Source organism: Talpa europaea (assembly GCF_964194135.1).
Source record: "Talpa europaea genome assembly, chromosome: 12".
NCBI lineage: Eukaryota > Metazoa > Chordata > Mammalia > Eulipotyphla > Talpidae > Talpa > Talpa europaea.
This window is the reverse complement of record NC_140079.1, coordinates 81,181,900-81,198,872: the sequence shown is the minus strand read 5'-3', so window position 1 is coordinate 81,198,872 and position 16,973 is coordinate 81,181,900. Positions and strand designations below refer to the sequence as shown.

The 16,973-nt window shown below is 47.4% G+C and overlaps 1 protein-coding gene across 1 annotated transcript; it reads left to right on the top strand.

Annotated features, from left to right (window-relative positions):
• Nucleotides 1-13,190: 13,190 nt before the first annotated feature.
• COPS6 (COP9 signalosome subunit 6) lies at nucleotides 13,191-15,785 on the top strand (the record flags this gene model as incomplete). Its single annotated transcript, XM_084250888.1, has 10 exons — nucleotides 13,191-13,323; nucleotides 13,544-13,669; nucleotides 13,841-13,972; nucleotides 14,294-14,382; nucleotides 14,479-14,541; nucleotides 14,784-14,831; nucleotides 14,908-15,022; nucleotides 15,112-15,204; nucleotides 15,301-15,401; nucleotides 15,530-15,785. 10 exons carry the CDS (start codon nucleotides 13,191-13,193, stop codon nucleotides 15,668-15,670), a joined length of 1,041 nt encoding a protein of 346 aa, XP_084107014.1. The 3' UTR covers nucleotides 15,671-15,785.
• Nucleotides 15,786-16,973: the final 1,188 nt, after the last annotated feature.

Below are 16,973 nucleotides of genomic sequence, written 5' to 3'. Positions count from 1 at the left end.
TAGTCTTTTATAGTCTGGTGAATATATAGTCCTGTGTCCTTAGCAATGGAGATACATTCTGAGAAATGAGACACTAGGCAATTCTGTTATTGTGTAAAATTATACAAACCTGAAATGTTACAGCTTACCACCCACCAAGGTTACACACAGGGACCACCACTCTAGATACAGTCTGTTGGAAATGTGGTTTTCTGGTGCATTATTCCCTGTAATGTGACTTCCTGTAAGGATCACAAAAAGGGTGCAAGTTCCTCAATATCCCACCTTTGCCCCACCAGCACCCTGAGTGTGTTTATAACAACAGTGCCACATGATGACATGAACAGGATGATACTGGCTTCCAACTCTACATAAACAACTAAAGAAACAAAGAAAAATCAGAAAAGTGAGTGTGCACAGATAGATTGTCAAATGTGTATGGATCCCATCAACTGTCATGAATATTTGGGAACATGGATAAGCTAATCATTTACACAGGGGAGAGAGGGGGGAACTCATAAACATTAGAATTGATAGGAGAAAAAAACATACATAGGTTTCTAGCTACTAAATTTAGGTTTCATGCTTAGAGGAAGAGGGGTCAGGAGAGAGCACCCAAATCCCAGACAGCAAAGAAAGTTCACATGAGTTCTGTCCCACTTTAAAAACCCTGAAGAAACAACATCTCTCACAGAACTAGGCCAAAGAGCTCAGAATCTTACCTCCCTTTTCTTTCTAAGACAGTTTTTTGCTTCCAGAGTCAGTCAAAGGTGAGCTATTATACAGGAACTTGGGCCCTTTCCTCGAGCAGACGCATTACAGAGAACAGGTGTATATGTTCACCAGGGTCTAAAAGCCTAGTCCAGGTTGCTTTGTTTCTTCTCATTTATAAGATATCAGACAGCCTGTATTTTATTTCCCTTTATCATAAAATATTTCACTAGATCAGAATGTAAATCCCTGAAATGGGAGTTTTTTAAAAAACCATAAGATGATTTATTTCTCTGTATTTTATCTCTATTGACATCCTTCTACCCAGTTGCTATGGTAATAAAGAAATCTGTTCTCTTGACTCCAGTGAATAAAATGCAACATTAATACTTAGATTACGGTTTGGATCTCAAAGTTTCTCCTTCACACCCTAATGCTGGAGGCTGGAGCAAAACTCAACAGACCTAGAACAGGTTAGGCAGCCACCAGGGCATCCTTCCTCAAAAGCAAGAGCAGAAGGAAAACCCCCCCCCCCCGGGCATTGTCCACCTCTGTTCTTTCTTTATTTGCTCATATAACAAAGTTTTGCTGAGTGCCAATTATATTGCAAGGCCCTATAGCAAGACCTGTTCTTTTTTTTTTTTCATACATACATACATACATACATACAAGCACTGAGTACAGTCAGAAGTACAGGAGGGTGAGAGAATTCACCAGAGTCAGAGCAGGGAGCAGAGCAGGCAGAAGGACCGAAGTACACTGCTGAAGGGAGCAGCGGGCGGCAGGAGAGGTCTGCGCTCCATGTGGGACCCTCCTCCGGTGGCCGGGGAGCAGCCGGGGATCGAACCGGCACTGCAGAGGCTGCGGGCAGCTTCGCAACCCAGTGCTCAACCGCTGCGCCACCAGGGAGGCCCAGCAAGACCTGTTTTTATTACACTTTTCATTTAAAGTCCACGGTGTTAAGTGAGGATTTACTATATAGAAAGGAACAAAAAAAAAATCAGGAAAACAAAAAGTATCTGCTTCATCATTACAGATCTTGCATTCACAAGACTTAAAAAGGGGAGGAGCTCTATCTGAGAGCTGTGAGATCAGAGTGTGCTAGTCTTTGGCAGCAAGGGGTAACAGAATGCCAACACAAGTGCCTCCACAGTGAAAGCACTGAATCAGGGGTAAGACCCACTGACAATCACAGTGCCATACCCACTTGCCACCATCACCCTCCCAGCTGGGTCCCTTCAACTCTTTTGTTTCTATCAACCAATTCACAATATCCAGGACTGTTTATAAGTAGACACCCCCAACAAATAAGCTCTCTGTCCAAACCCTCCTCAGAAAGGAAAAGTCAGAGACTCTGACTCCTGAAGAATAGCAAAGCTCTCTCCTCACAACTGGATTAACCGAAGCTGAAACTCAAAGGCATATTGTTGAGAACAAGTGCCCAGTGTCAGATCAGTAAACAATGTTTCTCATAGAAAGAAAAAAATCTTCACTGTGCGCCCACAGCTTCAGGTCCATGCACAACTTGCCCTGCTCCAATGCCAACCTCTGGCCCAGGATCTGCTCTGGGGACAGAGAGAGGTGACCTGATAGAACAAGTCACAGAAAGCTTTACCTGCTGGACTCCTTCCCTCCTTCAAGTTAGTCCTCAGAAAGCCAGCGTAGCAATTACTGGGAATTTGGTAGCCTCTGTTCAAGTTTCTTGGAATTCTGACTTTAGCTGATGCAAGTGCTGTGTGATTAAGGGGGGGAAAGGGAAATTTTTAGTGTTTATGTAAACTTTACTTCCTAGTCATTTAAAGGTAAGACAAAATGGGGCATATACTAATAAATACCAATTAAAGACCAAAACTGGTAATAACTGCATGTACCCCTGAAGAGAGCTAAAAAGGAATTGAAGATTATCCAGATCAACCTCTACCCTGTGTAAGAAACTCTTTGTCAAGTTCCTATCTGCTTGTTGATAGCCTGCTAGATACTCAACAACTTCTGCAGCTTAGCATTAGAGAGGTGTCCCGACAGAAAACTGAAAATCTACCCCTGTGGACCTTCACCTCAGAGGCCCAGTGCCCATGAAATGTGACAGAACAGTCTCTTTCTATGCCGCCATCCGTACAATACTTGAAACCAAATGTCACCAACTTATCACAAATTTCTCTTCTTGAGGACAAATACCGTTTCTCTAATCATTCCATAGACTTCCCGTTCATCAGCCTGCTTGTCCTCTGCTTACACGTGCCCACAATGCATAAACACCGGTCTGTGTTCAATGCCACTTCAAAAGTGGATCAAACAAGGTGTCTAACACAAATGAAAATGAGAGCCACAGTTTTGTACCACTCCCCAACCAAGATTCGACTTACTGGGTGCCAGGGGGATTATTCCCGAAATCTGAGTTTGCACTCCCTTCTAGAACGAGTTCTAACTGCGTACACCTCGTACAACTCATTCTCCGATCCTTTTCTTCTGCCTCGGGCACAAATAAATCTGTTAACATCAAATAAAAGCGCCTCTGAGATCTACCAAGTTAGGCTCACTGTCAGCATCTGTTTCAGAGGGACGCCTCTACAGTCACATAGGAATTGATGAGATTAAATAAAACTAAAATTAAAACTGGGTCCTAGACTGGCACCCCGTTAACACCCTAACCACCGGCAATGTTTCCAGTAAGCTGGTGCCCATCCCAACGCTTCAACCACCTACCATATTTGCTTACCCACAGCCTTAATAAAAAGCTTGCTTTCTTTTTTCCCTGAGAACTAAAGTACCCAGCACTTGCTAAATTGAGCAAAAAGAAACCACAAAGCAAAGGAAACTAAAGTATAAAAGCTCGATTCTAGCTCCTGTCACTTTGCAGTCACTGACTTCTGCAGTCTGCCCGACTTCTGGCCTTTCCTCCCTTGGAACGTACTTTCAATAAACTTTGCTTTACTTCTAACCTCTGTGGATTCTTCCACAAACCGCGCCGAGCTAACCTGGACCCCTGTTCACCACAGCGGGAACTTTTAAGTGCTCGCCCCGGACGCTGTTTAAGTCACAAAATCAGAGCCGGGGCCCCTTTCCTTGCCCCCCACTCCCATCCCCCAGCGAAGGCCCCTTTTGGGGGCGGGATGTCCCAGGGGAAAAGGCGTCGGGGACCGCTTCGGGGGAGGGAGCGGCGCCTCCCGGGTCCCTGCTCAGAGCGGGCCTGGGGACCCCGCGGGCCTCGGCGGCACGGACACCACCCCCATCCCGGGCGACCACAGCCTCCGTGTCACCGCGAGCCCCAGGGGCGACCGGACTCACCCTGGGGGCAGGGACGGGAGATTTGGGGGGCCGGACACGGACCAGGCCCCGTTGGACCCTGTCACAGACCTACACACCAGGGACAGAACAAAGAACGGAAGTTCCCCCAGTTTCGCTTCCGGGTCGGCACTGCTCACCACCCACCCCATTCCCGAGCCTCCTCACGCCCACATGTTCTCTCTAGGAACTTGGGAGGACTTCGTCTCTCAGTGGTTTGCCGACTCCGGGGTTCGGATCGGTCGCAAGGGCGCAGGGCCCGAGCGCTGACGCGGCACCGCGGGACTTCCGCCCCTGCCGCCGCCGAGTGCGCGTGCGTCCTGCCCACCCGGCCTGGCGGGGCGCCGGCACGTCGGCCTCAGCGCGCATGCTCGGGGGCTCGCGGCGGGGGGACGCCCTTTCTGGAGACACCGCGGGGCTGGCGGCAGCGTTCTCGAGCCCACGCGCCGCGGACAGGTGTCTTGAAGAATTCATCAGTGTGAAAAATTCACCCTTATTTGAAATTGCCAAAGCAAATATGCATGCGCTTCGTGTACAAATGCACCCTTTAAATGACCACTCTGAAGAAAACATTCCAACCTATCGAGAGAGTTCACACGAAGACACAACCAGTGCAAGGGGTAAAATGCTTGAGGGAGTGAGGATAGCCGCTTGCACGGTGATGCCCTTCCAGGAGGCACTAGTCGGTGTCGGGAATCAAATCCTTACAGATGATAGGCCAAAGGGGACTAACACGGGAATCCCGACTCCCCTCTGGTTTGACTTCAGGTTTGTTTGGTTTTTTTTTTTTTAAGGTTTATTTATTTATACAAGAGCTGGGGTACAGGCCAGATGTGCGAGTGGGTGAGAGGATTCACCAGAGATAGAGCAGGGAACAGAACAACCAGACGGACCGAAGACACTGCTGAGGGGAGCAGCAGGTGAGACAGAGGGCGAGTCTGCCGCACCATGTGGGTATCTCCCTGGCTGGCCGTGAATCGAACCCACGCTGCAGAGGCCCCAGACAGCTTCACAGCACTGTGCTCAACCCACTGCAGACCCGGTTTGATTCCAGTTTTACCGCATACACCCGTGGCTGTGTATGTGCAGCCACTCAGCTCCTCCAGTGCAACGGCCCTTACTCTCCCGGTAACTTCACTCTGTTAACCAAAGCTAGCAATTAAGTGGGTACCCCTCTCCCTGGGCACAAAGACAGGAGTCCGAAATCAGCTTTGGTCCTGAAGAAAGTACCCAGGAAAAATGCCGTCTTTGTGAAAAAGCAGCATTTTGGAAACTACTGCCTCCAGACAAATCACTAACTTCAACGAGCATCAACTCCAAACTATGTGACATAGCTAAAACTTCCAGTTCCCAAAAGAGATAATTTGAAATAAGTAGGGTGAACTTTAACAGCCCTCTTTGTTTGGGAAGCTTTCCTAGAACTATCTGGAGGCTATTTTGGGGTTTACATCTTTAGGCTTGATTCTTTAATAAACTCACTTATTTCTGTTTCAGTTTAGTTAATACAAAATCTGTAAGGAGAGAAATTTAAATAACCAATTCCAACAAAATGCGGTATGTATTAGGAAAAGATAAGAAAACCCAGGCTCTGTGGGGAGGCAAGATGACTTTCCAAAAGTGATGCAGGGGCCTCCCTGGTGGCCTAGGGGTTAAATCTCAGTGCTTACACCACTATGGCCTGAGACCTGAGTTCCATCCAGGTTAGGGAGCTAACCCACATGGCACAGCAGACCTCTCCTGTCTTGCCTGCTCCTCCCCTCAACAGTGTATTTCGGTAAATATACCTGTTCTGCTCCCCACTACGTCTCTGGTGAGTCCTCTCACCTCCACAACTTATGTCCTACACCCCAGTTATACTATGCAAAAATAAATAATTTTTTTTAAATGATGCAGGCCAGTGAGGTAGAAGCATCCCGTGCAAAGGTCCTGAGGCAATAGAGACCAACGCACAGGTAAGTAACTCGAGGGTGGTCTGCGAAGTGTGGATGTGTGATCCGCCTCCTGTGCTGGACCCAGTGAGACTTTGATCAAATACCACATAAACTCTAGTCCTCTCTCAGAACTGGGCATTTAATCCTTTTTCTTCTGTTAATTCCTTACCCTTCTAATTTCCCACCAGGACTAGAACAGAAATAAGAGGCAGAGGCAAGAAGAGGGGAGGGTGGAGTTAGAGTAATGCTCCTCCTCAAAGGGGGATTGTTTTTTGTTGTTGTTGTTGTTGTTTTAAGATTTATTTATTTATTTATACAAGCACTGGGTACAGTCAGAAGCGCGGGAGGGTGAGAGAATTCACCAGAGTCAGAGCAGGGAGCAGAGCAGGCAGAAGGACCGAAGTACACTGCTGAGGGGAGCAGCGGGCGGCAGGAGAGGTCTGCGCTCCATGTGGGACCCTCCTCTGGTGGCCGGGGAGCAGCCGGGGATCGAACTGGTGCTGCAGAGGCTGCGGGCAGCTTCGCAACCCAGTGCTCAACCGCTGCGCCACCAGGGAGGCCCAAAGGGGGATTGTTTTATAAAAGTTCTTCTGGTGGTCCTCAGTGAACTCTCAGCACCTTCAATACAATCAACTGTAATTACTCTGGTACTGATTAGTCAATTTTCAGCTTACCATTGATCTTTGCCCCAGAACCCACCCACTAAATCCTGGCAACTTTTCAACAGCCATGCCATTGGTGATTATTCTGAGTCTATGGTCTCTCTCCATTGTGCCATGACCTACCCAGGGCAATGCTCAAGGCGGTCCATGGGTGTGGGGAAGAAAATATTTAAAGTTCCATATACCTGTCTAAAAGAAAGGGAAAAAATAGAATTAAAAATGTAAGCTGTGCCAAAAGTCTGTAGAAGCTGGTGGTCTCATGGCTCTATCCAGACTAGCTCTGCAGACAAGCTATGACTACAGTTTTATTTCTTTCCCTACTTATCTGCTTATTTCTGTGAACAGGATTTCTCTACACTTACATCTATGAAAATGGAAATAGAAATAGATTTAATACTTGATTCTTGTAATAAGTTATGTCCAGGAGAAAAACAAGATAGCCCTCTCTCTTATTGAGATAAATTTCCTTTTTTAAAAAAATATTTATTTATTTATGCATACAAGAACTGGGATGTAGGCCAGAGGTGGAGGGTGGGGGGTGTCAGTGAGAGGATTCACCAGAGACAGACTGGGGAGCAGAACAGGCAGATCTACTGAAATACACTGCTGAGGGGAGCAGCGAGCATGACTGGAGAGGTCTGCTGCACCATGTGGGTTACCTCCCTGGCCAGGAATTGAACTCGTGCTGCAGTGACTGTGAAAAGCTTCATAGTGCTGAGACTTACCCCTTTGTGCCACCAGGGAGGTCCTGATTATTTTGAAGCAAATCCCAGACATAGCATTAGATCCGTAAATATTTTAGTATAGTTGTCTACATAATAAAGTCTCTTAAAACTATAAAAACCAACTATGATACCATTATCACAACTAAAAACATTTAACAATAACTATTCATGTTATTTACCAAACAAGTAATCACAATTCTCTGATTGCCTAAAATTTCTATTTTTTTTTTTATAATTCTGTTTGTTTGAATTGGGATCCAAATAAAGTAAACAGCAAGATTAGATGATATGTACTGTATGTTTCTTTTTATCTATGAATTCTTCCTTTGTCTTATTTTTCTTGTGATTTTGTTTAGGAAAAAGCATGTTTACCCTGCAATTTCCCTCACTCCCTGTGATGTCCTCCCTGACATGTTCCTCAGTCCCTTGTATTTCCTATAAATGAGTAGTTAGATCCAGACAACACCCAGAAAAGTTTAATTAATTAAATTTCTCTTAACTTATTTAGTTTGCTATATTTAAAATTAAAAAAACATGTGCTTGATTTCTTAGTCCTTGTCCCTATAGGGGAAGAGCTTTTAAACTTAAAGTTGGGGTCTCAAGGCTCATAGTGGAGAAATGAAGCTAAAATGATGTTGCGTGGGGCCCCCTGTCTTAGCTGCTTCTACACCCAAACATGCAGCAGAGCTGATGGCTATATGCTTGCCCTTTTTCAGTCCTCTTAAGTATTAGGGGAGATTTTCCCATTCTGGGAACCACTGTATGTAGATGGTGAAAGTAGGACATGAAGATCACCCCCCCCAAAACCCCCATCCCCTTTCCCTTCTAAGATGATCTAGTGGAGACCAAGAATGTGTGTAAGAAAAAAAAATGTTTTATTTCAAAACCTTATTATTGTTGGCCTCCCTGGTGGCTCAAGGGGTTAAGCACAGCACTATGAAGCAATCCACAACCTCTGCAGCACAAGTTCAATCCCAGCCGGCCAGGGAGCAACCCACATGGCACAGCAGACCTCTCCTGTCTCGCCCGCCGCCCCCCCTCAGCAGTGTACTTCAGTCAGTCTGCCTGGTCTGTTCCCCACTCTGTCTTTGGTGAGTCCTCTCACCACCACCATCCCCACACCTCTGACCTGTACCCCTGCTCTTGTATGCCAAAATAAATAAATCTTTAAAAAAAAACAACAAACATTATTGCTGCTGTGGTCTGTCATGTCTCCGTGCAACAGTGCCACCTGCTGGACGTACTTTTCAGGTACATTTGGTACTGAAGCACTCTCTAGCCTGATACACCCCATCTCCAGGGTGAATCAAGTCTAACCTGAGGATTAGATAGATACACAAGCCTAAAAAGTCCTGCCAGTCACATAGAAATGGTGTGTTTAAGAGCATAGTATGGTCCTAGAGGGATTTTTAAAAAAAGATTTATTTATTTATGCATACAAGAGCTGGGGTACAAGCCACAGATGCAGGGAGTAAGAGGATCCACCAGAGACAGAGTGGGGAACCCAACAGGCAGATTGATTGAAATACACTGCTGAGGGGAGCAGCGGGCAAGACAGGAGAGGTTTGCTGCACCATGTGGGTTTCTCCCTGGCCGGCTGGGGATCGAACTTGTGCTGCAGAGGCTGCAAATTGCTTCATGGTGCAGTGCTTAACCCCTTGCGCCACCAGGGAGGCCCTCCTAGAGGGGTTTTATATGAAAAAGCAGTAGCTACCACTTTGGGAGAAACCATCTGAAGAAAGAAAAAAAAAAGGGAGGCCTCACGTCTCAGAGGTTTTCCTAAATACTTGGATGTGGGGGTCTTGTAGGTGGTGCAGCAGGTTGAGCGCAGCGCTGTGAAGCTGTCCGCAGCCTCTGCAGCACAGGTTCGATTCCCAGCTTGCCAGGGAGATACCCACATGGTGCAGCAGACCTCTCCTGTCTTACCTGCTGCTCCTCTCAGCAGTGTTTTTGGTCCATTTGCCTGTTCTGCTCCCCACTCTGTCTCTGGTGAATCCTCTCACCCTCCTGCGCCTCTGGCCTGTACCCCAGTTCTTGTATAAATAAATAAATATTTTTTAAAAAAGAGCAGCGCAAAGACATTCTAAATTATAAAAACAAGTAAATAAAAAAATACGTGTCTGTTATTCCCTGACAGCTTAGCTAAGCTGAAACCTGCTTGGGTCTGTGGGTGGCTGCTGCTGTCCAGTCTGAGTGCCAACTATGTAAAATTGAAAGTAGATGTTAGCGCTCACTCAGTGGGCAGAACTCAGATCATTCTCATTCTAAGTCTGGCCTGTGTGCCCTTTGATGACTCTTGTTAAAATTTAGGCTTGGGGGCCTCCCTGGTGGCGCAAGGGATTAAGACACAACCTATGAAGCTATCTGCAGCCACTGCAGCACAAGTTCAATCCCAGGCCAGGGAGCTACCCACATGGAGCAGCAGATCTCTCCTGACTCACCCGCTACTCCTCTCAGTAGTGTATTTCAGTCAGTCTGCCTGTTCTGTTCCCCACTCTGTCTCTGGTGAATCCTCTCACCCTCCCCCCCACACCTCTGGCCTGTACCCAACTTCTTCTTGTATGCATAAATAAATAAATCTTTGGGAAAAAAATTAGGCTTAGGTGGTCTGGCAGCTCAGTTGACCACTTGGAAAATTATAGATGTGGAAAATTATAGATATACCTTTTGAAGCAGTGAACTCTGGAAACACACCTTGGCTCTGACAGCGGGGTCACTGGAGAGGGGAGTGGGCCTGGGCCTGGGGGCCCCCCAATCTGATCCCAACCTCCAACAACACAGGCAGATAAGCTGGGAGTGAAGCAGCCCCATCCACTGCTCTACCTGCCGATCCACTCCAAAAATGGGGAATGAGCTCCTGAGATCCTCTGGTCAAGATCGAAAAGAGAGTTCTACAGACCCTGGTGGGTGAGGGCAGGCAAGAAACCAGGGCTAGTGATTCGTGAGAGGGCAAGAAAAGAGAACCTGGGGAGGCCTTGCTGGGCATGAAAGAGCAACTTAAGGATGTGTTGGGGCCTGCAGATCTGTATATGTTTAGGATTGGGGTTTGAGAACAAAGGAATTAAATGTTACTGTCTGAGACCCCCCGAGGAGAGTAGATTTGGCTAAAGTCTGTTTGTTGTGGCAAATTATGGGCCCCCGCCAGCCGCAGCTCAGATGAGCCTTTAAAGCCTTGGGTGGAATCATGTCATGCCTCTGTTCAGACTTCAATCTGACAAAAAGCCAAGTCCCTTCAAAGCTTCACATGATCTAAGCCTGTTACCTCTCTGACTTCATCTCTGATTACTCTCTCCCTCATTCACTTAGTTCCAGCCATTGATGTTGTTATTCCTGGACTAAACCAAGCAGTCTCCTGCCCAAAGACTTTTGCATGTGTTTGAATATGCATCCAAGGTATCCTTATGTCTATCCCCTCCCTCCATTTAGATCTTCCCTCCCATGTAAAAAAGCACCCTTTCATCCCTCCTAATAATGTAGACACTTCGTAACTATGTTAAGTAAATTGTGAAAAGTTGCCACTAGTGGAGCCATTTAATTTTTTTTTTAAGCTTTATTTATTTATTTATAAAAGCACTGGGTACAGTCAGAAGCGCAGGAGGGTGAGAGAATCCATCAGAGCCAGAGCGGGGAACAGAACAGGCAGAGTGATGAAATACACTGCTGAGGGGAGCAGCGGGCGCAGCAGGAGAGGTCTGCGTGCCATGTGGGACCCTCACCGGTGGCCGGGGATCGAACCGGTGTTGCAGAGGCTGTGGGCAGCTTCACAGCCCAGCGCTCAACCGCTGCGCCACCAGGGGAGGCCCCAGTGGAGCCATTTTAAAATGTAGCCAGCCAGGGAAGCCATTTTAGACAAACTGTCTTACACAGATTAGGTCAAGCTATCAACAGTCCAAGAAACTAGCAAGAATGAGACTATCCTGTTTGAAAGACTGATAAAAGAGAATTTTACCTACTTTTTTCTTGTGACCCTTCATCTGATTATCCGACTAGTTTACCTTAGGATTCTTTTACCTCACTGTTACTTCAGACTTTTCTTCTCCATAAAAACCCTTGTGTTGGGCCTCCCCAGTGGCGCAGCGGTTGAGCGCTGGGTTGCGAAGCTGCACGCGGCCTCCGTGGCGCCGGTTCGATCCCCAGCTGCTCCCGGCCACCGGAGGAGGGTCCCATATGGCGCGCAGACCTCTCCTGCCGCCCGCTGCTCCCCTCAGCAGTGTACTTCGGTCCTTCTGCCTGCTCTGCTCCCCGCTCTGGCTCTGGTGAATTCTTTCACCCTCCCGCGCTTCTGACTGTACCCAGTGCATGTATAAACAAAACAAACAAATAAATAAATAAAAACATGCCTCTATAAAAAAAAATAATTAATTAATTAAATAAATAAAACCAAGCAAATCAGTGTTGTGTTTAGTTTCAGTGGAAGGCAGGATGAGACTGGTGTGTTAGGTGTCTTCACACCATTTCAGCTGCAGGTCTTCTGGGGTTTTATTGGTAGGTTTTTTTTGTTTGTTTTTTAAATACAATGCAGTTTCAAGAAATGCTCAAATGCAGTTTCAGGGATTGCTCAGTGAGTTTACTGCCAAAACATGTACAGCCAAATGATTCAATTTTAAAGTCATTTCACAGTAGCCACTGTTTTATCAGTTGTATAATTACTTGTACAAAATCTCAAAAGCATTTGAAAGCACAAAAAGACAAAGGAATTCTTTAATATGTGAAACAGCAATGAAAACTATTTTGTTAATACCAGAATAATTTTTATTTTAGTCTTTAATCTAGATGAGATTATACTCCTTAGAAACTGTCTGCCATTTATAAGAGATACATCTTTCTGATCTAATTTTTCTGAAGAGACGTGAAACATCTATGCTGTTCTTTCATAATCCTCTCAGTTGGTTGGGAGGTTTTCCACTACGGATAAATAAGATCAATTCTTCCTTAATCTTACCCAGAAAACCTCTCTGCCTTTAGAATTTCTTGGGTCTCTTCCGTTGAGGGTTTCTGGCCCTTCATCTCAGCCCCTAATTGGAGATTTTGCTTGGTTCACATATGTCACTTTTATTACCAGAGAACATCTGGTACCTGCTCTGGGCACTAGAGTAGGCGCTGCAAGGTCAAAACACAGGTCTCTACCTGCATTCTAGGATTGTGTACTTTAGGGTACAGACACATAATAATAAAGAACCGAACAAATTGTAGGGGCAGCAGGAGGGGCAAAGGCAGTGTAAGAGTGGGGAAAGGCTGCAGTGGGCTATGTTTGCCAGAGGTGAGTTTGAAATACTGATGGAAATGAAGAGTAGAGAGAGGGTGGGGGTGGGGATCATAAAGTGCCTGGAATGTCGCTAGTACCTTAGGTAACACCACTACTTGGGATGAGAAAAGATGGGAAAGACCAGGTTACACCCAAATTATTCATTCATTCGGTCACAGGGATGAGCAAGACAGAAGGACCTTCAGAGGGAGTGAGTGGGGTGTTTGAAAGGATAGATCTGAGGGCCACTGTGGCTGAAACACCAGGATCACGGGGTCGGTAAGTAGAGGCCTGGGCGTTGGCAGGCGGGGTCTGGATCATGCAGGCCTCGCAGGCAGTGGTTAGGACCTTGGGCTTTCTGCTGAGGGCAATAACATGGTATTCCATTCTTTCGGCAAGTCTTAGGAATTTGGCAGTCTTATTCCAATTTTATTCATGAGGAAGGTAAGGTGGAGGCTGAGCAGAGTTAAGTAATTTGTCACGGTCCATCGCAGACAAGAGGCGTGGCCAGGGTCTATGCAAGCTCTCGGATTTGAGGAAAAGCGGACCTGGGGCTCCTTGTACTGAGCTCCACGGCCAGTTGGGGCAGCGGTGGCCGGGCGGGAAAGACCACAGCTGCCCCGCGCCGGCGCAGGCGCGCGCACGGGACCTGAGCATGCGCTGCGGGCGTACGGAAGCCGGGAGGGAGGGGGCGGGGCCGAGGCTGGCAGGCGTGGGGAAAATGGCGGCGGCGGCGGCTGCGGCGAACGGGACCGGAGGGAGCAGCGGGATGGAGGTGGACGCAGCAGGTAACGGGCCCCGCGAGGGCAGCTTCTGGAGACACCCCGCGGGGCGCGTTAAAGACGTCCTGGGCTCCCGGGAGGAGTCAGGAGGGCGGAACAGCTATGTCGCTCCTCGGAATAACTTGCGGGAGCGATGTATGGCCCGGGCTCTGCCTTCTTCCACTCCCATCCCCAGGAAGAACCGGGACCCGGACTCTCACTTTCTCCCCTTTGCTTCCACCCTTAGTAGTCCCCAGCGTGATGGCCTCCGGAGTGACTGGAAGTGTTTCAGTCGCTCTTCATCCCCTCGTCATTCTCAACATCTCAGACCATTGGATTCGCATGCGCTCCCAGGAGGGGCGGCCTATGCAGGGTGAGTATTCGGCATAATTCTCCAAATTCTTTTTAGTCACCACCCACAGACAGTGGTCTCTGCCCATTCTTTAATGAAGCCAGTTTCCCCAATACCTGCTTCACGCTGACCTCAAACCCTCAGGCTGGGCTGATTAGGGAAAAGTTTGCGCATTGTGTCTTTCTCCCCCAGTGATCGGTGCTCTGATCGGAAAGCAGGAAGGCCGAAATATTGAGGTGATGAACTCCTTTGAGCTGCTGTCGCACACCGTGGAAGAGAAGATTATCATTGACAAGGAGTATTATTACACCAAGGAGGAGCAGTGTGAGAGGGGAATAGCAGTGGGGAGAGGAGTGGGAGTAAAAAAAGCAGAGTGGGTAAGATGGAGAGGGTTGCAAAGAAATAACAGAATAGGGCATGAAGGAGGAAAAATGAGGAGAGTAGCTTAAGAGACCTCAGGGAAAAACACATTCAGGTTGTTTCCCCAAAGGTAAAGGATGAGAGAAGACATGATAGAAGATGTAGTTATTCTAAATTGAACCAGGATTTGAGCGGGGGGGAGGTGATGAAAATGATACCAAGAATTTCAAATTAAGGAAGGATGGTTTGAAAAAATACTGTGTGCTCTGGCCCCTTCCTCTCCAGTTAAACAGGTATTCAAGGAGCTGGAGTTTCTGGGTTGGTATACCACAGGGGGGCCACCTGATCCCTCCGACATCCACGTCCATAAGCAGGTATACATGCTAACACGTGTGCATGATGGGGCAGAGAATATAGGCTGAGGAGAAGATGGGATTTGACACTTGTGTCCCTTATCCGCCCTCTTCCAGGTGTGCGAGATCATCGAGAGCCCCCTCTTTCTTAAGTTGAACCCTATGACCAAGCACACAGATGTGAGTAACACTGTACCCACTTTGGCAAGCTTATGTGTCACTGTGTCCTTTACTGTATGAGATCTGCATCCTGTCATTTACCATTGAGTTACTTCACCCCGAACTGCATTTTCCGAGAGTGAGAGAGAATCCCTATTTCACTGAGCACTTAGGAAGATTAGAGGAGGAAACCTAATGTGAAAGGCCAAGCCCAGGTTGAGGTTTGGAGTGTGATATAACAGCTCTTCTCCATCTCTTCACAGCTTCCAGTCAGTGTTTTTGAGTCTGTCATTGACATAATCAATGGAGAGGTAATACCCTGCCCTTCAGGCCTTAGTTCGTGCTCCTGGCATTTCCTGCTTTTGACTTACTTTATGTGCACTTTAGGCCACAATGCTGTTTGCTGAGCTGACCTACACTCTGGCCACAGAGGAAGCTGAACGCATTGGTGTCGACCATGTGGCCCGAATGACAGCAACTGGCAGTGGAGAGAACTCCACTGGTAATGGGGACTGGAAGGGCTTCCTTGTAAGTGGGGGTGGAAGGCAGTCACATGCTTTCTCACCTGCGGCTTGTGTCATCCCTCTGCAGTGGCTGAACACCTGATAGCACAGCACAGCGCCATCAAGATGCTGCATAGCCGTGTCAAGCTCATCTTGGAATATGTCAAGGCCTCTGAAGCAGGTAGGATAGGTGTCTCCCTGACACTTGTATCACATTTCCTCTCCCTCTTGGGGAAGTGATGGCAACCACATTAATGTAGCCTTTTTATGCCTTTAGGAGAGGTTCCCTTTAACCATGAGATTCTGCGGGAGGCCTATGCTCTTTGTCATTGCCTCCCCGTGCTCAGCACAGACAAGTTCAAGACAGACTTTTATGATGTGAGTTTAAAACCCAGTATTGGGGGTGGGGTGTTTCTCCATGGAGGATTTGGGACTCAGCTGTTTTCCTGGGCTCTGTGTGAGGGACCCCGACCCCTGGGGAACCGTTTTTTTCTGTTCCCTCCCAGCAATGCAATGATGTGGGGCTCATGGCATACCTTGGCACCATCACCAAAACATGCAACACCATGAACCAATTCGTGAACAAGTTCAACGTCCTCTATGATCGACAAGGCATCGGCAGGCGGATGCGGGGGCTCTTCTTCTGAGAGGGTACTTGAAGGGATGATGCACAGGGGTCAGACAACTATCCCCGAGGGGAGGGGCACTATACTCCCTTTAGAGAAACCTCTGTTGTTAATAAAAGGGGAGCAGCCCCTCAGCACCCCGTCCAGTGGCCGTGTTCTCTCTGTTAGGCACCACACAGGTTTCTCAACTTGGAGCAATAATAGGAGACTGTTGGTTTCACCCTTGTTCAGAGGCTCTATTTGACACCTTTCAGTGACTGCGAGTTCATTGCTATTTGATGTGCACCCATGTCTAGTCAGGTCAACTGTCTTTATCTTGAAGAACTGCCAGCATCCACCCAAGGACTCTCGCTCTTAAATGTCCTATGACACCAACCTTGTGAACACAAATTACTACTTTTCAATCTACACAGAAAGGAGTGGGGAAGAGGGACATTAAGCGTTCAATGGGGACAGCTCAAGCCCTCGGTCCATCAAGAGAGATGTCTTTTGATTACTGCTAACATTTATTGCATGTTAGTTACTGAGCTTTGTGCCTGGCCTGTAAGGCATCTATTGGTGTCTGTACTTTTAGAGTCAAGGCCAAGTAGTCTGAACATGGGCATTTGTTACTTGTGCTAGGTGCTGCATCTCCATGTGGCACCTTCTAGTCCCTGGTTTTCATTCTTCTCCAAAACAAGGCTTTTGAGTGAGTTGGACTAGTAGTAGAAGGTGGAGAGGACTTTGCTCCAATAAGCCTGCATTTCATATATTTTTTTTTTAAATGCTCGCCATCTTTTTTTTTCTTTTTTATTTATTTATTTATTTATATCTATCTATATATATTTATATATATATACAAGCACCGGGTATAGTCAGAAGTGCGGGAGGGTGAGAGAATTCACCAGAGCCAGAGCGGGGAGCAGAGCAGGCAGAAGGACCGAAGTACACTGCTGAGGGGAGCAGCGGGCGTCAGGAGAGGTCTGCGCGCCATGTGGGACCCTCCTCCGGTGGCCGGGGAGCAGCCGGGGATCGAACTGGCGCTGCAGAGGCTGCGGGCAGCTTCGGAACCCAGTGCTCAACCGCTGCGCCACCGGGGAGGCCCAGCCTGCATTTCATATTGGCACTACATGCTGAGCCTGAGTGGCCCATGAAAAACAGGATGGAGCCCCAACTCAGACATAATCTTTTAACAGGACTTAGTTGTCACTGCCCCAGTATCTACTGGTGCTTGGCAAGAACAGAAATAGACAAAGATAAAGGGAATAAGCTATGAATCTAGAAAATTCACATCCTGTTTTAACAATAGGCAACAATCTACAAACACTTTATTAGCAAAAGGAAT